At 39.1% G+C, this 24,857-nt stretch overlaps 1 protein-coding gene across 7 annotated transcripts in view; it reads left to right on the forward strand.

The window, feature by feature from the left end:
- PHIP (PHIP subunit of CUL4-Ring ligase complex) overlaps positions 1-24,857 on the forward strand; it is a 137,545-nt gene that overhangs the window by 18,501 nt on the left and 94,187 nt on the right. For 5 of the 7 annotated variants that reach the window (XR_014227736.1, XR_014227737.1, XR_014227738.1 and 2 more), the window contains exons 7-12: positions 4,103-4,263; positions 15,633-15,854; positions 16,474-16,574; positions 23,476-23,546; positions 24,368-24,468; positions 24,578-24,618. Coding sequence is in view for 2 of the 7 variants with exons in the window: in XM_082307534.1 (XP_082163660.1) it covers positions 4,103-4,263; positions 15,633-15,854; positions 16,474-16,574; positions 23,476-23,546; positions 24,368-24,468; positions 24,578-24,618 (697 nt within the window). In the remaining 5 variants the exon portion in view is untranslated. Of the gene's footprint in view, positions 1-4,102; positions 4,264-15,632; positions 15,855-16,473; positions 16,575-22,128; positions 22,207-23,475; positions 23,547-24,367; positions 24,469-24,577; positions 24,619-24,857 lie in introns of those variants that run through there. The other 2 variants (XR_014227739.1, XR_014227740.1) reach the window with 2 other exon arrangements.

The raw sequence follows: 24,857 nt of genomic DNA on the forward strand, positions 1-24,857 counted from the left end.
ACAGGCAATGGACACAAACTGAAATAGAGAAAGTTCCACTTTAACATAAGAAAATGCCTTTTGGGGGTGATCAGAGCTGTGGCACAGGTTCCCCAGAGAGATTGCGAAATCTCCATCCTTGGAGATATTAAAAACCTGACTGGGCACAGCCCTGGGCAGCCTATTCTGGCTGTCCCTGCTTGAGCAGGGGGGTTGGACTAGACAGTCTCTAGAGGTTCCTTCTCACCTCAACCATTCTGTGGTTCTGTGATAGCAGACCATTTCAGTCTTTGAGGCTGGTCATGTTGTGTGAAGATGAGCCCAGTTACCTAAAAACTAGAAGCCAATTCATTTTATTTGGAACCAATTGGTAAACAATTGATAGCAACTTAAATGATAAAATTTGTGGTGAAGTGTTTTGTACATGTTCAAAACGTCAACAAAATATGCGGCTTTCTCGGGCACTGGTTTCTACTGATCAGTTAGCTTCATTATTAGATATGAAGAATCCTGATTTTGAAACAAAAATGTCATTTGGAAGTAGGTGGTGGATTGCCATTCTGTGTTGCACAACAACCACTTAGTAACATCTGCTTTTTTGGTTTGTTTGTTTTAAACTTTATTTTTAAGCAGGATCTTATATGTGAGTAGTAGACAGGCATGTAAAGCTAAGTTAATCTTAATTTCCTTAGTTGGCCAGGCATTGGATGGGAGTTCTTTCTGTGCAGTGTCCACTTCACAGTGCCCTTCCAGCAAGGAGCAGGCAATCTCTGTTCTGTTGTTTTCTCCTTTCTTCCTTCCAACGCTACGTAGTTCTCTTCATGTTGGTTGACTCGCTGTAAGGCCCAGCCAGTGCTCTCTAACCCTTCCTGGGATAAAGTCTCATCCTTCTTCCCTCCCTTATTATGTGTGGTTTGTGGCTCCCACTGCAGCTGTTTAACTGCTTATACCTTATCTCTCTTCCTGTGACTAACACCTCCATTCATACTGACTCATTTGTGTGAGGCCAAGCAAAATTTAAGCAGAGACAGAAAACTGCTAATATGGCTAAAACAAGAGAGCTAGTAGATTTGCTGTCACAGGGGTTTCTAAAATCACTTTTTTCCAAATGCAGTTAAAATCAAGCTAAAATAGGTTAGAGACCACATAAGGCCTGACAAGCATTGATGCTTGATATGGGTAACAAATTGTTATAAAACCAAAGGCCTATAATTAGTACAAAGGCATTATTATTATTAACAGTTGGTAGCCTTTCTTACCTTGGCTTGCGCCAGAAAAATCAATTTTATTGTTCGGCTGCAGGAATTTATTTTTGAGACACAGCTATTTTTAATTTTTACCTGTACTCTGGAGGAAAAAAAAAGTGCTATTGTGCTAGCAAAGTGTGCAGGTGACGCATTGGAGTCATCAGTGTCTGGGATAAAGGGTGGGAATAGGTCAGTTAGAGAAATCAAACTGGATCACGTGGCAAAGTCAATGAGAGTAAATATAAATGTAATTAAATGAAAGGCCATATTGAAGAACAGTGGTGGATGTGAGAATTTAGTTTAAAACAACAACAGAAAAAACCCTCAGTTTGAGAAGTCTTCTAAAAATTATATGTTTATGGACAGTGTTCAAACCTGCAGGAGACTGATTCTCCTGCTCCCCGCCCCCCCCCCCCCCCCCCCCCCCCCCGCCCCTTGCATGATCCTGGTAAAAAATTTTCTCCCCACAGAATGTACGTTCATAATAGTGTTTTTTTTTCCATGTCAGATCACTTTTTAATTCACTTAATTTTATTTTTAGCCAGTTTTGGGATTTTTGTGTGTTTTAAGTTTTGATCAAGGCCAGAGAGTGAGATAGATACCAGTTTTCCTGTTTCCAGTATCACAGCATTGCCTCTTATTTCTTCCAGTACGTTGATTGTTACTGAACAAGGGGCATTTCACCTGTTGAGTTTCCCAGGGATATGTGAACCAGTAGCAAGTTGCCCATTACCACTTTACATCAGTGAGAATATCATCAGAAATACTGGATTAGGTTCTATTCAACTTAATCTTCTTCAGGGATTTTAAAAAAAAAAACAACCAAACAAAACCAAACTTGAAATTTGTCTCAAGTAGTTTAAAAAGTTTTTAATGAATTCAGATGTATATTAAAAATTACATGCTTAAATGAAGTCCTTGGTTGCTTTATCCTGAAGAGTCTGCTTACCCTTTCAATTTATTGACAGAACATCCTGCAAATTAAACTTCTAGTTAAGCTTTTTTCCCCCCTTTTTGTGAGCTATGGTTTCATTTGAAGGCATTGCTAGAAGCTGATTTCCAACAACTATCTCCATCTTACATTAAGAGCAAACAAAAGGTAACTTCTGAGTAGGTTGAGATTATTGTGTAACCTCCCTTTATTGTTGTGACAAAGACCTTCCTTATTCTGTTTGTGTGTGTGTATGTGTGTGTGTTTGGGTTTTTTTTTTTTCATTTTCTTGGGGGTTTTTTTGGGTGTGTGGTTCTTTGGAGTTCGGGTTTTTGTTGTTTTGGTTTTTTTTTTTTAAACTGGGGGATGATTTGTCAGAAACAGAAACGAGATTTATCTTGTGACTGAACTAATCTTGGTTTCCTGCTGTTCTAAAGTAGTCTGTTGGCAAGGAAAAGCTTTGTCAGAAAGCAAATTCAACTGCATCTTTCTTGTATAACAGGAGGGTGAAGAGGATTTAGTAGAGCCTTAAGGCTGTAGTGGCGCATTGCATTGACTAAAAGTGCCTTGCTCCACAGCTAATGATCCTGCTTCTTCACAAAGCATCTTGAACTAGGAAAACTTCCTTGAATCCTTGGGCTCCGTAGGCAGTTAACTGAAGCATTTCAGGGCTGTTCTTACGGCCTGAGGCCAATGGGCTTGGCGGTTGTCCATACCACTAAGTGCTTCTGCTTCTTATAGAGTAGCTACAATCCAGTTTGCATATTTAATGTAGTTTGACCTGTGCTGACTCATGGACCAGTGCCTGGTTGGTCTGGGCCAAAACCAAGCAGTGCCGGAGGTTTGTGCTAGGGAGTGAATGTGATTCAGTGCTCCGACCCACGCCCTGGTCCTGCTCCGTTCACTAGTGCAGGCGTAGCCTTGGTCACATACAAAGAATGGCTAACCAGGGTAGTAATGAAAGTATCAGCTACCTCTCTGGGCACTCACAGATCTTGTTCTTCATGTGTGTGTGGTGCTGTGGACGTTGGGCGTTTATGTTTTACTTTTCACGTAAGTGATTCAGATCTCAAACTGAAGATCTGAATATATTACGTGCTTTATGACAATTCTGTGGTATGTAAAATGTATCACCGTTGCTGTTCTTCGGTCTAATGATGTGATACAGGGAGCTGTTTGACTAGTGTCTGTGTATCCATGCATGTAAGCGTTACACTCTTGCTTTATCATTGCATGAGTAGCAGTTTAAGTTCTCTATTGAAGTTTTCCATTTTGTTAAAACAAAGTAGATGCCTGCTACGGGACCTTCTTAGCTTTTAAACTTGAAAAAAATCCCAAACTATTTGAACAATGTTCTGTTCGTCAAAATCAGAATTTCTGTAAGGTTTTGGTGAATTTGTATGTAAATTTTTGTTTGGTGTTTTTTTTTGTTTGTTTCTTTAGTTGTAGTGGGTAGCAATATTCTTAAAAAAATTAATTTATTGTCTTGCAAGTGGTGGATAAATGTTTGATTGTGTAGACCTCAAAAAACAGGTTGCCTTGGAGAAGATTTGAATGTTTGCTGATCTTCAGTTAATAGCTATGTGGAAGCTCTTATGCTTGTTAAATTTGAAGTAGTTTACTCCTCCATGGAAGTTGCCTCAGTTGTCCTGAATTTCTCACACTAGGTATAAAGTGAGAAGCGTACGTTTGTGCACTCAAAGTTGAAAGTTGTATTGCATCTTTGTGTTCTGCCTTGCAGTTTGGTACTTTCTTGCGCGTTTGTATCGTAGGCTACTGTTCTATGTATTTTTCCCTAACTGGCAAAATGAGAGAATTACTATAGTAAGCTGTTCATACAGCAAGTGGTCCAGTGTTGAAATAAACTTTCCATCCTGGAGAAGTATTTTAGTTTATGAACCCAATATAAATGCTGTCTCTTCTTTTTTCTTTACCTATTTGGTAGTGGATACCCTGTTTTCAAGAAAACTAAATGGAAAATACAGACTTGAACGCCTTGTTCCAACTGCAGTCTATCAACATATGAAGATGCACAAACGAATTTTAGGACACTTATCTTCCGTGTACTGTGTCACTTTTGATCGGACTGGCAGGCGAATATTTACTGTAAGTACAAAATCTTTATTTTTGTAGATTTTTTTTTTAAAGTACAGATAACATGTCATGTAATTGTTTCCAAAAACTAAATGTACTGATGTTGTGTATCAAGAGCAGATAAATGCTTTACTACTGTTAGTCTTGTATATGCTTTTTAATAACCGTGCCGGTTTGCATGTTAAGATAATTTTGGCATACATGTCTTAAAGCTAGATGTGATGGTGATTGCTGATCTGTGTAGTTCAGTCAGAAAACTGGGGTTATTTTCAGTGGAAAGGAATTACCCTATGTAGATTCTTTCCTCTGGACTTGTAATCTCTAGCAAAAACATAAGCAAGAGAATGGACCACCATCACAGAATTTGATTAGGAAGTCAGAGAGGACAATCAGTATGTATCTAAAGATTATTTTGACTCTTTTCTATAACTTTTGTTACATTATAACTTTTGTTACATTTAAAGCATGACTACTAAGTGTATCACAGTCTGGTGATACACTTAGATTTGGTACAGCATGTTGATGGAAACTAGAAAGCTGAAAATTCACGTGTTGTAGCAAATGTTGGTTCACAAGGAATTGTCTTTATGAGATCCCAGGAACAACTTTTTTTTACCAGTATTCTTAGTATTTTTTAACGAGTTTCATTTTTTTGTTGTTGTTATTTAAAAAAAAATATTGGACAGATGTCTGAAATCAGTACTGAAATTACAAGTTTCCCAAGGAATGGGAATTATAAAAACAGATAAGTGTGAGTGTAATTTGGATTTCTTGGTAAGTAGTCGATTTTAGTAGAACCAAAGATCTCGTAAGTACACACCTTGTGTGAGTCTGGGACACTTTGGCTGCGTTTATTGCCTTCCCACAAACACTGGATGTGATTGATATCTTTGTGGATCTAGGAGCTTGATTGTGTCCTTTCTAACCTCATGGCAGATAACTCGGACAATGCAGGTGGAAGTACGGTTCAGTTCTACTTTATGTATCGCAGTCCTAACTTCTGAAAACTCTTTCAAGGCGGTTGTAAATATAATTTGCCCTTTCGCCCACATGCATTTTGCTTTGTTGCGTGGAGGGATGTGTGTGGTTGCAGGGATGGGATGCTTACAGTGTTTTGAACAGACTTCTGTTTATTTGTTCATTTGTTACTTCAGGCATAGCAGAGACTTTTTTCGTATTTCTTTAGCTTTCATCGGCAAGCTAAGTCCCTCACCAGTCATAGCCATTACATTTTTATGTCCAGGGGTTTATGTGTGGTTAACCTATCGGGAAAAGGGCTCTTTGTTGTGGGTTTATTTTATATGTGACATGGCAGAATGGATTAGAGATTTTATGTGTACCAAGTATAAAAATCTCCTATGCTCACCCTGCTAACCTCTAAATAAAAACTTGTGTTTGTGCTTCCTAGATGAAGTGCATAAAACTTCTTGTTAAGGTCTTCTGATTCTTCGTTTTCCTAAAACTTTCCCACGTTCCTAAAATCTTTCCTCTTCCAGAGATATACTGAGCTTGCTCTTGGGTGCATCTGCAGTCATCATTCCTTGTTGCACATTCCCTTGCTTTCTGCAGTCTGATTTAAAAGTGGTTAAAGAGAGAGAATTCTCTTGACTATAACAGCAATTTGTTTCCAAAAGAAAGGTGGAAGAACCTGAAATAAAATGGGGGGAGAAATACTGCCTCTGCAACCCCAGAGCTTTGCTGGCAGTCCTTTGCTGACAGATAAGCTGGCGTCCTGGTATGACTGCTTGAAAAAGGTCCCAGTTTAGATCATCATGACTTCAATTTAGTGTTAACTGAAGTGTCCATAGAAATTAATTGTGGCTGGTGAATTTTCATTTTGGAGGGCCTGGGACAGAACTTCTTACCTCAGCATTCTCAGGTAAATCCAGTGTTTTTTGTGTAGATGTTTAAGTGGTTGTTGGCAAATGGAAAACCAATGGGTTGTATTCCACATTCCAGTAAAATCGAAGTTGCTGTAGCTGGCGTGATGTAGTCAGTCGATTAACAGTCATGAACTATCTTGTTGTAACTGCATCTATATAATGAAATGGTGCCAATTCTTTTCAATCTAGACCACTACAATTTCTAAAGGCTCTAGTGTAGTAAGTAGAACTAGGAATTTATAAACAAAAGTAAGGCAAATTTCATTCCAGACAGGTCTGTTGCCAGTATGTGAATTTGCATGCATCAGTAGGGAATTGTTCTTGCTCTACATTGTTACTCTACAACCTCCAGCATTTATTGTGACATTAGGTAGATAAGAGGTTGTTTTAGGTTTATAATTGGTTCTAGAAGATGCATCATAACTGTTTCCTTTTCTTCCTGACCTCTGAAGGATTGAAAGCCTCTAAATTCAAGTTCTGTTCATGTTCTGCTTCAAATTAAAAGGAAAAGAAAGTGATCTCAGCACATTTTTGAGTCATACTCTTCTGGGAGATGTTATCTTTGCTAGGAAGGAGATGCTCTTAGTTTGCCTAAAGGCAGTGAAATGAGGACATTGTACAGTTTCACTACTAGCTAGTAGGTCATGCAATGACTGTTTCTATTTATATTCTCTTATGGAATTCACAAGAGATTTCTGAAGATCAACCTCTTACCTGGTTTTTTGTGGTTTTTTTCTCCCCCCCCCCCCCCCCCCCCCCGAATATACAAAAGTGTTCTTAATACACAAATGGTATTGTTTTGGTAATTTAGGTGTGTGGTTTTTTTTTTTTTTTTTTTTAATTAACTGCAATTAAGGTATCCTCTTTACTTGGAAAGACAACTGAAAGACCTATCAGCCATCAGTGAAGAAAACCTAATTATTTCTGAGACTGTATTCTGGATCTCTTGAAAAGTGTGACTTGCAGAGCCCACGCAGAGTAATAGAAACAGGCATTGTCTTTTCTGGTTCCTGCACTACTTAACTTTCTGACTGCAAAGAAGGATGGCCATCTCCTTTTTCCTCACCTTTATCTTCCTGTCTCCTCTGAGATTACTCTTTCTAGGGAATAATAAACAGTGTTGTGTAATAGTCTGTGTAAGGTTTCCAACCCAAGATTAAATTGTACGTTTCTTGGCAGTTTCACTTCAGCCCACAAGTCTGTGTAATGGGAGGAAAGTGAACCAGTTTTACTCCATACCTTGGCAGTGCTGTCATCAGTTCTCTTGGTGCTGAACTTGTTCTAGGATTCACTTTTGACAAATGCCTTTTAATAGGCACATAACTTCTAGGAGTTGTAGACATAACCTTGGAAACATGAGCTGTGGTGTAAGCCAATGCCCTTGCTATTACAACTGCAACAGTATTTTAAGAGTTGTGAACTGTCCCATTCAGTTCATGCAGAATCTCATGAATTTATTTGAACTCTAATATTGTTAATCTTGTCAAGATGCTACAGAATTTACAATTTTACCTTAGTCTTTTTTTCTTTTCCTTTCCGTTCCCCCCCCCACCCTCCTTTTTTTTGTTTTCCTTTTTTCTTGTTGAGACTTGCTAATGGTAGTTTAATTTTCCTCTGCAATGGAGATGTACAGCACATGCCTCCCTAGCTATACTATAGCCAGCTGGTTTTATGCTGATCTTTCCTTGGTTTGCTGTTATTAAGTAGCCCTCTGAGGACCCTCCAGGTGGCATTAGGGCCCAGAACTAGCTTTTTTTTTTTCTTGCTGATGATTTTACACCTTTAAGTTGTCTATGTGCAGGTTGCTCTCTATCAGTTACATTCTGTAGGCAGCATTTTAGGGGGTCTCAGGGTTTGGTTTATTGGTTGTCCATTCCCCCCCCCCCCCATCTGTTCATCCAATAAAATGGCTGCAGGCTGTAAGCTTACTGTAAAGTCAGTAGCTTATTCATAATATCGATCTGTACAATGTGAGAATTGTAGAAGCATGTTTTTATGTAATATGTATAGTCCTGTAGACAGATTATTATTTTTTTTAAATTTGTGCAGCTCCATGAAAAACAGGACCAGTGCTTCGAGATTTCTAGACTGTGATGCAATTAATGTTAATGGCTTGGTTCAATTCTCATGCATGTACTGCTTTGAGAAAGAGATTAATCCACGTGTGAGTGATTTCCACCCCCTATCATGTTTTGGAAGTTTTGAGTTCCCTATTCCCTTCTTCTGCTTTCAGGTCTCTCTTTTGAGTGGTGAGGCTATTACTTGTAAGCATCATTTTTACACATACACATACCCTTTTTGTCTCCTCTGCTTCCTGGGGGTTTTTTGGTGGCGACTGCACTTTTGAGAAGAATACACAAGTTTCTTCATACTCCTAAGTCTGACATCATGATAACAGTGCTGATACTATTTTTCAGATAATAATTGCATCAAGTAGGTGTAGAGTTTGAAACTTCTTGAGGGTTTTATATACGGAAGTGCAAATTTGAATCTAGAAACACAGGAACAGTTATGGAAACTTATTGAGTAACATGGGGAAAAGAACCTGCAAATCTGAGCGCTTTATAGAGTGCTCGTATGTTTGTTTTAAGGAAGCAAAGGGATTAAAACTGAATCTGCTTAGAGCTTTATAAGCAGAGTTTAGAGAAAAAAAGGGGCCCTTTTTTCTCTAAACTGCTTATAAAGCCCTAAACAGCAAGTTTGCTAGTTCTGTTGTAAACCCGTGTTAACTTGTTCATTGGAATTTATTTGGAAGTGTGCATTACTGAGCTTGTTTAGCAACTTTTTTCTTCTTTCTTTTTCCTTCTCTTTAGCTTCTCAGTAAAAAAAAAAAAAAAATTCACTTAGTAAAAGTGAATAAATCAGGCTATACATGAAATTAGCTTGTATGTATACGATTCAAAAAAATTCTGTGACTGAGCTAATAATATAAACTTATTTTTTTTACAATTAGCACTGTGTGTCTCTTTCAAGGTATTGGATATGAGTAAGATTTGAAGCCTTTTCAAGAGCATTATATGCTAACAACTACATTTAAATGCAGTTAAACGACTAAATTTAAGAGATCCTGCAATCTTCTTACTTCTTGTAGAAGTTCTGTGTAGGTGAGCATCTTAGTGGGAAGTCCCAAGTTAACACCTATTATTTAAAACCTATTCCTGAAAGTGGTTTACTTTCTTTTCATCCAAGTATTTGAGCTGAGCTAAATGTAGCAGTGAAGGTAGAATAAGATGCATAGTAGGTTCATTTATTGAGTCTCAGTTCAGTGGGTCCGAATCAAAAAAAGTCAGTGATGTAGAAGGAAATGGTCATTTCAAGGGTTTAATACAGATTTTGAGAGAAAAAGAGAAATAGCAGAAGTTGGAGTATTGAGCACTTGGTTTTCATATTCATACAGTCTAACGTGATGGGGTAAAGAGCAAAGACTGCAAACGCTTGTTAGAGTTCATGAGGATACAATTTGAAGACGTTCTGAGGTGATTCAGAAGGACTTTTGAGGTTCATGCCAAATAATTGGATTAATATATACTTACGTTTCTGTGTTGTAGTTAAAATGACTACCAAAGTCCTAGCTTAGATGAAATGAAGAGAAATTACAGAATTTGTGTTGTACTTGCTGCTAGGCCGCTCTGATTTTTTTTTTTTTTTTTTTTTTTTAATGATAACACCCTGAGGATATTGCAAAAATTGAAGATTAATGCTCAGAAAAGAATTGTGGCACTGTCCAGAGTTTTGGAAAATGATTCCTGTTAGTAAGGTGATCTAGCATGCTTGAGGTATAGAACTTATAGTGTAAAAGCAAAAGGATGGTTTGATTATTGTGCAGTTCTATCTATGGGGTGCTTTTTTTTTCTTTGGATCCTGTTATAACTGCATTAACAGAGTAACTGCTCATTAGAACAACTTCATCAAGGCTTTGGTGATTTCTAACTTGGGAAGGAGCTGAAAGCGTGCAGAGGAGGGGAAGCTTTTTGTTACGGATACTGAGGGATGTGAAAAGGGGAATAAGAGGCAAATATGGGGCAAAAACATCTTTCTCAACAGCGTGGCCAACCTGGTGAGGAGAGTACTAGAGTAGGAAACAAGAAGGGAGGGAGACAACAAGCCACAATCACGTGAGGAAGTGGCAGACCAGGTGGGTAAGCAAAGAATGTGGGGTGATGTTGTTTTCAGGGTTTCTCCTGTCTTCAAAAAGGGCTGAAGGGGGCTCACCCCAAGTGTATGCACACAGATCGAGAAGTGCATTATGGGGAAAGCTTTCACACTTTGAGAAATGAGCCTGCGTAGGTGTCCATCTGAAGTGCCTGTACACTAATGCATTTGCTATGGAGAAAGGCAGGAGGAATTGGAATTCTGTGTGTAGTTGCAGGGCTGCAGTCTCACAGGGACCAAAGAGGTGGGGTGGGGTTGGGTAGCTTACAGGACTGGGGTGCTGCTGCGGATGGATACAGGCTCTTCAGGAGGTGCAGGCCTGCATGGCAAGGAGTGGGAGTTGCCTTTTACGTGAGAGAATAGCAGGAATGTGTGGAGCTCTGCCTGGGGACAGGTGATGAGCCAGCTGAGAGCTCATGGGTGAGGGTTAAAGGGCAGACCGATGTGGGTGACATTGGGGTGGGTGTCTGCTACAGGCTGCCTGATCAGGAAGAAATAGATGAGGCCTTCTTCAGGCAACAGGAAGAAGCCTCACGTTTGCAGGGCTAGGTCCTCCTGGCAGACCTGAACCTCCCCAGTATCTGCTAGAGGGGTGACGTGGCAGGGTGCAAGCTATCCAGGAGGTTTCCGCAATGCGTCGATGACAGCTTCCTGGCACAGGCCATTGGGGAGCTGACAACAATAGGTGCTCAGATGGATCTGATAGTTCCTGTACTGGGTCTGGCTGGGATGGAGTTAACTTTCTTCATAGCAGCTCATATGGTGCTGTGGTTTAGATTTGTGACAAAAACAATGCTGATTGATAACACACTAATGTTTTAGCTATTGCTGAACAGCATTGGTAGAGAGTCAAGGCCCTTTCTGTTTCTTACTCTGCTTTTTCCCCTCACCCTCCCAAATAGATTGGGAGAGGACAGAACGAAGCAGATGACCCAAACTAACCAAAGAGCTATTCCATGCTATGTAATGTCATGCTCAGCAATAAAAAGGGAGAGGAGCAGGTTTAGGGAGGTTAGCCATCTTTTGCTTGGGAACTGACTAGACATTGGCCTGCCTGTGGGAAGTGGTAAGTGCTTGCCTTTGCATCACTTGTTTTGTTTTCTTTCTCTCTTCTTCCACTTCTCTTTTGCTTATTAAACAATTTGCATCTCAACCCACAAGCTTTCTTGCTTTTACTCTTCTTTTCCTCTTCCCCTGTCCCATGGGGTTGACGGAGGTGTGATCGAGCAGCTATGTGGTGCTTAGCTGCCTACGGGGGTTAACCCACAACACTTACCAACAGTGAAGAACTGCTTGGGGTTGTGAAGGTCAGGGGCAGCCTTGGCTGCAGTGACCATGAGGTCGTGGAGTTCAGGATCCTGTGGGGAGGGAACAAGGCAAAAGCAGGATCACAACCCTGGACTTCAGAGGAGCAGACTTTGACCTGTCTGGGGGCCTTCTTGGAAGAATTCTGTGGGATATGGTCCAGGGGAGAGAGGATGGATCCAGGAGAGCTGGCTGTGTTTTAAGGATCGTCTCTTCCAGACTGAAGGATGGTCCATCCTGATGTGCAGGAAGGCAAGCAAAGGTGGCAGGAGGCCTGCATGGATGACCAGGGAGCTCCTGACAAAACTCAAACACAAAAAGGAAGTGTGCAAGAGGTGGAAGCAGGGACAGATGACTTGGGAGAAATAGAGAGCCACTCTCTGAAGGTTCTGTGATGGGGTTAGGAAAGCTGAAGGCAGCCTTGAGTTGAATCTGGCAAGGGATGTGAAGAGCAACAAGAATGGCTTCTGCAAGTATATCAGCAGCAAAGGGAAGACTCTGGAAGATGTGGGCCTGCTGATGAGTGGGGCAGGAGACCTGGTGATGGAGGATATGGAAAAAGACGAGATGTTTGACTGTCGTCTTTGCCTCAGTCTTTAGTGGTAAGACTTGTCTTCAGGAATCCCAAGTCCTTGAGACCAGAGGGAAAGTCTGGAGCAAGGAAGACTCCTCCTTGGTGGAGGAGGATCAGGCCTAGGGAATGTTTAAATGAACTGGCCATACACAAATTCATGGGACCTGATGGAAGACACAGGCAAGTGCTGAGGGCACTGGCCAATGTCATTGTGAGGCCATTCTCGGTTATCTTTGAAAGGCCATGATGATCAGGAGATGTTCCTGAGGACTGGAAGAGAGCAGATGTCACTCCTGTCTTTAAGAAGATTGTTCCAGGGAACTACAGACCACTCATCTTCATCTCAATCACCTGAAAAAGTGATGGAGCAAATCCTCCTGAAAGCCATTTCCAAACATATTAACAACAAGAAGGTGATTGGCATAGATCTATGAAGGGGAAATCATTCCCGTCCAACTTGATAGCCTTCTATGCTGAAATGACTAAGTTGGATGAGGGACAGTAGTAGATATTTTATTAACCTTCCCTTATCACCTCCTTTGTCAAATGCACACATCCCTGCAACAGTCCCTCTTATGACAAAGTTTTTAGAAGTAGAAACTGGCCGTTACTTGCAGTAACTAACCAAGACTGCACAAGGAAGCAGTCCTTGGTTGAGTGTTGAGGTCCAATGTTTAGAGCGCTGCTCTTCTGTAATGCTGATTGCTGCTCAGCCTCCACGTCCTTCAAGGACTAAAGAGAAATCTGAAATCTCGAATCGTACTTTTCTGTTTGAGGGAAGAGGGACCTTTTCTTAGTAGAAGTACTAGTTTAAAATGAATATGCAGTGATGCGGAATTCGTTTGTCAACCTTAATTGGAGGCTCAGAAGTTTATGCCAAAAATGACTAGGACAGAGGTAGGGGAGAAGTTGTCTTGCCCACATCTCTGCATTCATGAGTGCACCTGTTGAAGAGTTGGGAAGAAAAAAAAAGTCATGCTCACGTGAGGAAAAGTAGAAGCATGGCAGCTGGTAAATCAAAATTACCTACCAAGGCAGTCCAGAAATCAAATACACAGTGAAGTTTTAAATTATCTTGATTTTGCATATCTAGAGTCCCCCTGCAAAACATTCTGCTGGGTTAAAATATCACTAATGCTCCAAAGTAGCCTTTTTGCTGATGTTAAAGACCTTCTGTGGAGAAGCAACTTCTATTTGTGATCTGTAGAAAAATGTGCTCTCTCAGTGTACCTAAATACAATCAGCTTTCTTTTTACTGTTTCAAAAACTGGGACTGTAGTTGTATCTTTCTGTGTTGAGATATGTGTCTTGTCTGAATTGATGTAAATAAAACAGGAAGAGAGAAACTGCTGTGGGTGACTGCCTGTCAGCCAACACTTACAAACTCCAACATTTTGTTCACTAGAAAAGTAAGCCTGAGGAAGTTGCCTGGTTTGCAGAGTATTGCTACAAATGAGAACGGGTGTATAATTGTTAGGTTAACTGCAGGTATGCTATTCCCCTCCTTCTCCCAGATACTAGTTTTGAATCTGAACTAATGTAATGAGTAAAATGTAGCTATGTTTTCATTTAGCTATGATTTTTTTTTTATAGTAACTATATAAAAAAAGTTAAGGAAAGAAGGGGAAATAAATTGTCTCTTCATCAGCATTAATGTAATGTAAACAGGCTAGTTAGTATTTATTTTAAAAAAGGGAAAAAAAAAAAACTTTCCAAATGCTTTTATGCATTCCAATAACTGCAGGATGTACCTGGGTTCCTTTTGAAAGTGTTTCCTGGAGTGTTTGCCTGGCTCTCCAGCGGGACAGCTCTACTTCACATGTAGTGACTGTGTCAGTGAGAAATTCCCAAGTTGGGTATTGGTGTCCTGGGACTGAGCTGTCCAGAAGAGGAGCTAAATTGAGCCATGGTAGTGTGGGATTTCTATAGTAAACGTGAATGTAGACAAAAGAGTGTACTAAATAAGGAAAATATGTCATTTACCTGCTTACAAAAGCTGTAATGTTGAAAATAGTATCAGTAGCCTCTGAAAATTTTTTGAGACTTTTGGTCGTTGGACGCTTATGTTCACTGAATGCTTACAAGTCTTTCAAAAATCATAGAATTGTTTAGGTTGGAAAAGACCCTTAAGATCATCGAGTCCAACTGTTAACCTAACACTGCCAAGTCCACCGCTAAACCCTAAGCGCCATATCTACCTGTCTTTTAAATACCTCCAGGGATGGGGACTGAACCGCTTCCCTGGGCAGCCTGTTCCAGTCCCTGACTGCCCTTTTGGTGAAGAAATTTTTCCTAATATCCAATCTAAACCTCCCCTGGCGCAGCTTGAGGCCATTTCCTCTTGTCCTGTTGCTTGTTACTTGGGAGAAGAGACCAACCCCCACCTCACTACAACCTCCTTTCAGGTAGCTGTAGAGAGCAATAAGGTCTCCCCTCAGCCTCCTTTTCTCCAGGCTAAACAACCCCAGCTCCCTCAGCCGTTGGTCCCTGTACTTTGGATACCTTTTATAAAAAAGGTGGATGATAGCATTGCCCTGCCTTGTGACTTCTTTAAAGAATAAATACTAGATAAACTTGTGCAGAGGCACTGTAAGTAGATGGAAGAGGAAAAATGCAGGTGAAATTTTATAAGCTTTGTATTGCTTCTGAACCTAAGCAAATGAATGAAATGTATACAGCAAGTATCTGTTAGTGTCTCTGTGCAATGCCGAAATGTCATTGTGTTGAGCGAGGTGCAAAGGTATTCAAACTTCCAAGGAGGTGCAGGAATGCAATGAAAAATGAAGGGCTGAGTTCTGAAATTTTTTCTAGGGCCTTGAATTTGTTGTATATAGGCAAGCAGCTGTTACAGTGATGTGGGAAGACCAGCAAAATGTAAGTTAAGTATGAATAGGTAGATGAAGCCCCTGAAGTTTGTTTAGAAAGAGTGATCATTTCGGTGTTTTTTAATGTGAATATCAAAGCAGATTTATAGTACTTCGACATGATGGCATAGCTGTTCATACAGGCACCTTACCTCACTGTGGTAAGTATGCTACTAATGCTGATAGGGCATGAAGATTAGACTAGTAAGATAAGGAACGTAAGTGGGTGTAATGCTAAATGACAAACACTGTACAAATTCATAATTCATTTTCACGTTTAATGTAAATTTTCATTTTAATGTATTGCAACAGCTTCTTCAGTTTGTGTTGGAGTTATAAAAAGAGTCTTGCTGAAGAGTGTAAATCCAACTTGCTGTAGGATTTGTGATCTGTATTATAAATGCATTGTGCTTTGTATATACTGTTGAGAATTAATGGAATCTGATGTTGTGTTTTGAATGCAGTGTGGAAAACTGTTAAAAGTGTGTGTGTGGATATTTATCTTGTATGACACTAGTTCTGTTGTTTAGTTCATTGTATTACTTAACTGTAACATCAAAACAGCTAATGCTGTAGTTGAAATGATTTCTACCTTACTTCCAGGGATCAGATGATTGCCTTGTAAAAATCTGGGCAACAGATGATGGAAGATTGTTGGCTACCCTGAGAGGGCATGCAGCTGAAATATCTGATATGGCAGTGAACTATGAAAACACCATGATAGCTGCTGGAAGCTGTGATAAAATGATCAGAGTTTGGTGCCTTCGAACTTGTGCACCCTTAGCAGTTCTGCAGGGCCACAGTGCATCTATAACATCATTGCAGGTAGGTTTTTGCTTTGTGAACTCAACCTGAGCAATAAAATGTATCATTTGACTGAAAAAGGAACCACCCAAGAATGTTCCATGTAATAAAAATGCGTGCCTGGCAACTAAGCTGTGAAGTGAGAAGGAATTTCCACAGTATACACTGTGAAATAACACGTGTTTATTGTCAAAATGCCTGACCCTTGAAAAATGCCAGACATCATCCTTGTTCAAAAAAATTGCATGACGTACATGGGCAGTGCTGTTTTGAAGTATCATTTCTTTGCAAGCTGTGATTCTGAGCGCAGGTACATTGGGTAAGAACTGCAGTCACTGCTGAGTAGTTTGGTTTGTTTTCCGTTTGGAATTGCATGCTGTTGCACGACTTGGGTTGTGGGGAGGGAGAACCCAGAGTGCTTTGGCAAGTAACCCAGAAGGGTTGTTCTGAAGGACGAGTGACTCTGAGAAGCATTGTGTTACTTTGGTGTTCATTGCAATTTATTGGGGTGTTTTTTTCCTTAAGTATGGTTTGATACATGAATTTTTTTGTGAGAAGTCAATGACTTGAGGAACTTATTAGCACATCTGGAACAGATTAACAGGAGACCTTTTCTTTTTTCTTCCCTCACTTCCCCCAGTTCTCTCCACTGTGCAGTGGCTCAAAGAGATACTTATCTTCAACCGGGGCAGATGGAACAATATGCTTTTGGCTGTGGGATGCTGGCACCCTTAAAATAAAGTTAGTTGCTATTTTATTTGTTGCTATTTCTTTCTTTGTAACTAAGAATGTTGTACAAATGTTGGAGAAAAAATTGACTAAAACAAAACTTGTCACTGGCTGGTTCACTGTGCGATTGTTGGGTGCAGTCTATTTCTGATGTAGCTATAGCTTGCTTGCTTACCTTTTAAGGACTGAGTTGATAATATAACTAACTGTTGAGGATTTTGTGGAGTGAAGCAAGTAACTATATACTGAGTTTTGCTATATCTCTGTTAATTTAGTAGAAAATGTCTAATGATTTTTTTTAATGTGATGTCAAAATTTGCACTTTTTGGTTCTGTTCTCCTCTCTTAATCCCCAAACAAAATTAAGTTTATATTAATAAAATTATTGCAATTTAGACTTGAAAATCCAGGGGTTTTTAGGAGAAGGTAATGTGCTAGTGATAAATTAGGATGCGGTATTTTCGATGTTTGTTCTTTCCTTATTTGTTACCTTTTCATAGTTGCTCTTTACTGTGGCATGGCAGGAGGCAGTGTTCTTGGGCAGCTGTGCATTGGTGGCTGAAGTTGAGTCTGAAGTTTCTGCCTTCAAAGTGTAAAATATTAAAAATATATAAAAAAAAAGATGTTTTTTGAAATTAACTTGTTCAGTGGCTTTCAAATGCTTTTTGCTGCTTCTTGTCCTTTATCACAAAACACCTGTAGCTCAAAATTGGAAATAGTTGTTCTAGTAATCATTAGTAATTTAGCTTTGGGGTGGGATGTGTTCTTACAGATATATTCTCCTGGTAGGTTGGTTCCAGTTTCTTGTAGTTTTGGTATTTGCTGTTAGAATCTCTTGCAGCATGCCAAGGTTATGCAGGGCTTGTAGGTGGGTTTGCCACTTGTCTAGTTCTCTGGACCTTAACTATTTTGATGTTCTCTGGGCATTTTGGCTCTCTTTTTTGATATTGTAGATGAAGCTGCTTCTCAGGCTGTTAAGCTTCTGCTGCCTCCTGCACGCTGTAGTCAACACTTTCCTCCTTACTGAGGAGATAGCTTACATGCTTATTTTAATATGTGAAGGGGAGGAGTTGCCACCACATTGTTAAGGTCTCTTAAGTCTGAGCTCTTGTTGACAAGATGAAATCTTAATCTGCCTGATTTTTAAACCTTTCGAGCTAACATGCTTCTCTTTTTTTCTTTTTTTTCTTTTTTCTCCTTTTCCTAAATAAAGTTTGACTCTGTAGAATTGAATTTTGAAGCAAATTCTGTCGTTAGAGAATAGGGGAATTCATGAGACTTAAGTGGGTTATACTGTATGAACAGGAAGGTGAATGTTTAGAAATCATGAATATTTGGATGAATCATGGAGTTGGATGAGATTTGTGTTGAGGTAAAACTTAGGGAGTGAGAAAGCTGACATCAGTTATGGTAGGGGATTCTCAGCTGATTGCCATCCATGGCGATATGTAAATGTAGAATACAAATTTTCAGTGAGACGCACTTGGCAAATATTAAAGGAATAAAAGATTTTTGAGTAATGCTTTCATGTGTAAGTAGTCACAGCAGATGTGATCAGACAGTGGCATAGAGAAAACAGATTAGTTCAGCTGTCTCGTGCAGCACAGTAAGGAAGTGGTCTGGTAACCCAAGTCATGACAGTGATTCATGTTGCTTAATTACAGAGTGTGGAGTAAATTTTGAGACTGGAGTTTGTAACATTCTTAGCTCCTGTTCTGTAAGTATCTTATCCGTTGTGTTTGAGAAGACAGAGGGATGCCTTAAGCTATGTTTCTTCAGTCTGGGAAAAGACGGGTGCATGAGGATGAGACATGTACAGTCATGAGTGTCTTGAGGAGGGCAATTAATGAGTAATTAATTAATGAGAGGATATCAAGTGGAGGTAGCCAATTCCAAATTGGAAGGAGGTGGTTCTTTACCAAACATGCACTTAAGCTATGAAACTCTTTGCCACAGGATCTTATTCATTTTATGAAGATATTAAAAGGTATCACTGTATGTTTTTTCTGCTCTTACACATCCAGTTTTGGCTACTTTGGAGGCAGGATACTGGTCTTAAATCTTTGTTTGAACTTAGTAGAGCTGTTATGTATTTGATGTAATTGATGCTTTTTGATCAAAGCTAAAACTTGATAAAGATATGGTAAAGTCTAAATGAGAAGCAGGCATGTCTTTTGGGGCTGGAATGTAACTGTGTGTCACTTAAGATACCAAAATAGTCAGACACCCAGAAGAGTCTTAATGTAGCTCTTCCTGAATCAAACATTGTACTAGTTTAGGAGAATTTGTAAGTTACAGGAAGTTTTACTTAATTTGCTAAACAGTAAATTTTTCTAACTGTGATTATGTTTATTCCAGTAAATCATATTAAGTGATACTAGGAAACTAAGAGTTTCACAAGGAGGCTGCATTGTATGGAGAGCGCGTCTCAGTAATGGGTGTAGGTTGTCACATAGTTTTCAATGAGGTGATCGCACTTCTGTACACCTTTAGATATGGATCCACTTCCAGAATTGCAGAAACATGGCAGGTTCCCTCCACATCTATTCAGTAATGTGCTGGGGGAAAGTGAGTGCCAGCCGGTGGTGAAAGACCATTAAAGGAAAGAGAGATTCCTGCTAATTTTTTTTCATAAGGCCCTTTGTGGGGTTATTTTTTAACAAACATGATGTGTAGGCCATCTGGAAGAGAGAGTAACTGGTGGGGTGGGAAGTTTGTCCTTCCTTTTGTTGCTATAGTAAAAAAATACAGGCTTGCTTCTGTTGAGTATCTCTAAAAAGGAGGAAAGCTGGCAGAGGAAATAAGATCTCTTACCACAATTATTCAGGTTCTGAGCTTGCAGCCCTGTATCTCAGTTCCAGTGGCCCTCCCACCCCAGGCAAGAGAAATGGGAGCTTTCAGGCAAGACTGAAAGATCTGAGTAGTACAGGTGAAGGGTGCTGTCACATGCTTAAGTCAGAACTTGATTTCATGCCCCTCCTGAGCTTGACTGCAGCCTGTCCGTCAAGTACGCAATTGCTATAAGTGATGAAGGTGTGTTACTAAATTGTCCAATGCTGTCAATTAAGACTAGTGGTGAAGTCTTGATATTTCAGCTGCTCAAAAAAAAAAAAAAAAACAAAAACAAAACCAAAAAAAAACCCCAAAACAAAATAAAACAACCCCACCCCCTGCTTTTTATACTCAGCACTACTTGAATCATCTGGCAGTGAGTTAAGATTATGAGTTATTGGGCAGCCTCATGATGATCATGTGGTTGATCATAGTTTCAGGATGATTGGCAGTGCCAGCAGTACTTTGCTGAACTTTTACATAAAATCAGGGAAGGCAGCATTTGGATACACTACTGTGTTCAGTGTGCTCTCGAATTAAAAATAACCAGTTTTGTTCTCAACTATGCTGAAAACTGTTCAGTGGAACTCAGCTTGGATGGTTATGTCTACTGGATCAACTCCCTGTCTTTAACTGAAAATTGGACCTAGTCCCTCCTGGGAAGAATTCCCCCTGAAGGCAATCTTTCTCTGTCAGCTTCTTCAGGAGATGAGGAAACTCAAAATTGTTCTTCATTCTCCACTTCTAAAATTAGATCAAAATACGGAGCAAATATTTCAACAGATCATTAAGAACATGGAAGACTCACTACCTTGAAAACTGTAGTATTTGCCATTAAAAGGGACTTTGATATCCTTTCAGCCTTCTAATGTCTAGTGCCCTATCCCAGTTCTGTTTCCTATTTAGTCTTTTTAATCTCTGCAAATGTTTATTTTGTTTCATTCTTAGAATGCAAAAATCCTTGTATTCAGCTTTGCCAGCAGCTCTGCTGCAGTATTAATAGTATCTCTGAAATTAGAGGCTTCCCATGTTGATCTCCCAATTTTTTGATAACCTCATTAATTGAGGCATGTTCAGTATCTAGGTCACACATATGGCCCAGACAGGAGATGCTTGGTGACAGAGCTCTGTTTTGATAAACTGCAAAAAGACGCATTACAGTAGATTTGGTGCCATAGGATGAAACACAGACATTGGCACGGCTGACCACAAAATTCTCATGTTGCTCGAAGGAGATCCATCAGCCTTGCTCACGTGCTTTTGTGACTAGTGTGGATGCATGTTCCTCAGTATTACAGAGCCTCCTATATGCTCCTCTTCTTTCAATGAAGAGATTTCTGACCAGGCAGTTACCACATATGCCTAAAAGCAGTAACATTCCAGGTAGATTAATTTGGCTTCTAAATAGAGGAACAGTAAGGTTGGTTGTTGCTGCAGGTAAGGAAGTCAAGGAATGTAGCCTAAACAAGATGGGAAAGCAATTAAAAAATTAGGCAATCGAGACTTTCCCCATATTTAGTCTCTTGTTACTATTCTGGTTGGTGATAGAAAACACAAGAGTCAGGTCCTGTATCAGTTGACAGTAGGGAGAAGAGAGAAAATCAGCCTTGTGTCATCAGAAATTGAAGAATAAGCAGCATCAAGTTTAAGGCAGAATTATTACAACTGGTCAGTGCATCGAAGTTAAATTAGTTGCACTGCAAAATATTTGCATATGTATCTTCTCTGCGAAAGATGCTGCGTTTTCTTGTTATTCTTCTGCCACCTGTTTGGATCACAAGTTTCCAGTGTTAGTCTGTTACTGGCAGACCATATGAACAAGGCAGCAGAACTGTCTCACAGATTTGGGTAGAGGAACTTACTATGCTGCTTTTCTTCTTTTCTATTTTTTCCCCCATAATTTTAAAAAGAGGAAAAAAACTTAGGAAAAACACGTGTTGATGATTTTGACGTTCCTGTTTTGGAAAAGATGTTGATTTCTCAATTGTCGTCAGTGTAGTGTGATACTTCCCATCTGCTTTCTTAAGCAGAAGGCACTTGATGTTAAAGGGACTGGTCATACATCAGAATTCAGATATGCTGAACCTTGTTTGTTAGCTTGTGAACAAAGACTTAATTTGGAGAGATTGTATCACACGTCTGTTTCCTGGGAAGAAGTCTTACTTGAACCACTATATGTCCAGAGCAAGGGTAGTCTGCAGGGTTTAGATTAGTTAACTGTTCCTGCACTAATTGCTGCATTTTGAAGAAGATGAACTTGTGAGATCTTTATGTGGGTGAGTGGGTCCCTTAGCTGAGGCACATAAACCAAATTGCTTCTTTGTCTGCTGCTCTGAGTGCAGGCTATTTTTTGACTGCAGCCTCTCTCATTTCTGGATCTGTGTTGAACTTAATACAGATCTCCTCCAGGAGGAAAATGGTTTGCCAGGGCTTTTCTGGATCTCTTTATGAAATGTTTATGAAGGTATCTTAGTGCTGTCCAGCCACTTCGTAATTGGATTGAGAATGTTTATAAAGCAAAACAATTAGCTTGGTTTCTGTGTGTTGCAAGAAATGATACTTTTGTCCACTTTCCTTGCTTCCCAAAAATACTCATTGCCCAGCTCATTTTGCAAAGAGCACAGTCTGCTCTAGTGTAAAATAACACATATTAGAGAGACGTAAGTTGGAGAATTTAACTTGGCTGTCCAAACTAGAACGTAAGTGCATACTTGCTCTATTTTGCAGCTGTCCTAACTCCAAAGGCGGAGTTCACAAACCACAGTGGAAGAAAAGAGCAGCCTAATTATCTATTTACACTTGCTCCAAACTATGTAAGCTGCGTATTGAATCATCTGATAGTTCTTTTTATGTTAGTATCTCAGTTAAGAAGGGTTTCAACTGCTTTGTAAAATGGATCTTTGTCTTGTTTAGTGTATCTTGTTGTGAAGTTTTCTTGTCATGGGCCTGCAGGGAGTTACTTTAAAACTCCTAGAGGAAAGGTCACAGAAACAGCCTATACTGAATGGACAATTTGGAGAAAGATTTCTTAGCTGCTATTCCTGGTGTTTATTAGTTTGTTTTATGCATAGGCACCACTAAGGTTTAATGCTTACTACTTTCCTTGAGATAGTAATTGTTGATTAGTGGAGAAAGATCTCTTATGCATCTGCCTTCAGCTGAAATGAATTATATGGACCATTTTTCTTTTAAAAGAGAAAATGTTTTTCTAAGTTATGAATATGCATTTTTTATGTTAAAACAACTCTTTAGTGATGACACTTGTGGGTGTAATGCTGCTGTTCTCTAGTAAGTTTATTCTTTGAGTGAAGATTGCAGATGGCATACTATGCAAGACCACCTACTGTTTTGAGGTTGCTGCAGTGCATGAGCAGAATTGAAGTAATGATTGAAGAACCAGATCTGATTTGTTTTGTTTTTATACACTCTTAAAGTGCCAAATCCATTGAAGCTTTAGTTCTGCTTGCACATCAGGTTCTGAAATGTCTAAAAGGAAGCACAGACCATAAAGTAAAATTCCTTACTAACTTCTAACCATTGTCCTGATGTTCTTTGGGCACTATTTGAAACTAGCCGACAAAGAATATATGTCCTTTGATGAAACTGGTATATTCCAATACTGTGAAAAACTCTGAATTTATTTAAATTTCTTTTGTATCCTTTTCTATAAAGAGTGGCAAGCTCTCTTGTAAAAAGCAGCCGTGTGCTGCAGGAAAAAAACAGAGTTCCAGTGCACCCGGTGGTTTAAAATGGAACATGATGGGCAACTAGCTCTAGTGGCTTCTGTTCTGCTTCGCAGGTGACTTAAGGAGAGTGTTTTGTATAGCAATATTTGAGGGGAGAGGGGAATGGGATTTAAGTTGTGATACAGCTCTCCTTGATACGTGGATTACTTAGTCCATCTGGATGTCTTAGTTTCCTAAAGATCAGATCATGAAGCATAGTCACACGAGATAGTTTATAGATGGGCAGCCATCTGTTCCTTCATATTTAATTTTGTCCTTCTGTTTTTTATTTCTAAGATACTGACTTATTTTTTGAAACCCTATTAGGAAGTTATTTAACTGTTTCTTTATTTGTAGTCCAAGGCCAACAAAGTTTACAGAACGCCCTCGGCCCGGAGTCCAAATGATCTGTTCTTCTTTCAGTGCTGGTAAAAGACTTTTTTTTTTCTTTTGTTTTTTTTTTTTTTTCCCCCCCTCCTCCCTTGTGTCAATAGAAGTAGTCATTTGGAGAGTAAAAGGAAGTATAATACGGTTACTGTAGCATACTTCTTGTTAACAAGATGGAATTGAGTTTAAGTAGCTATTAAAAAACTCCAAATATTTAGAATAGGAATTCAGAATCTATGCATTAACTATTGGTGATACAGAAGTTCTTCAAAACAGTTAAATATAAAATGTTGAAAGTAAGTCTCTTGTGACTCAAAGTCCTCATAGTCCACAGTCTATACCTTTTTCTCAGAGTGATTCTGAGAGTCGGCTTTATCTGAGTTGGCATGTATAGGGATTGGGACAAGAAGGTCTTGGTTGCCACGTTCTCACAGTCTGAATTTCATTGATTCCAGAGTTGGCAATTGAAGAATGCAACATAAATAATTGGATAAATACTAAAATGACAGAAACTTATTTTCAGAAAGCGTAATGGAGCTCTAGTTCCATTCAGTTTTTGTTAAGATTGAGGCTTCTAAGGTCTTAATCGCAAACAAATTACTATAGTTCGCTAATCTTTCACATATGTCTGCAGATGCATATTTAGCTGACAGCAAATGTGAGGTAATTCAACTCCAGTTAAACTTTTGAGTTTCTAAATCTTTTTTTCACTTAAAGGTCAGTTACAGGCATAGGTGAAATGAGATATAGCTATAAATTTAAGGGAATAAATTTAAATATTTGATATTACAGCTGTTTGAAAATCCTGTAATAACATTAGATTGCCCTTTTTTCTTAAAACTTATCTGTTTGTTTTTCTCAGGTGGAATGTTTTTGGCCACTGGGAGTACAGATCACATCATTAGGGTTTATTTCTTTGGATCAGGTCAGCCAGAGAAGATATCAGAGTTGGAGTTTCATACTGTAAATACTTTTTAAAAATTACGTATGTATTTGATTAAAATAATAATCTGGATAAATTTGGAATCATATTTGATTTTTTTTTTTCCTTTTTTACTCTTTTTTTATATAGGACAAAGTTGACAGCATTCAGTTTTCTAATAGTAGTAGCAGGTAAGCACACAACTTACTTATTCAGTGCTAGTTTTTGACCTTATGGATGTTTGTAAATATCAGTTTCTGAAAGCAATTATTAAAAAAAAAAAAATTGCTTTCTGTTTTGAAGGTTCATCCAGTAAAGTCATCTATAATTATTGGATTCTCACTGTTTTGTTTTAATAATACTTCTTCAGTTTTACAGTTGTTTTCATTGTAATGAATGATTAAAGTATTTTGAATTTGCCAAAATTAGG

The sequence above is a fragment of the Platalea leucorodia genome (assembly GCF_965183815.1).
Source record: "Platalea leucorodia genome assembly, chromosome: 3".
Lineage (NCBI taxonomy): Eukaryota > Metazoa > Chordata > Aves > Pelecaniformes > Threskiornithidae > Platalea > Platalea leucorodia.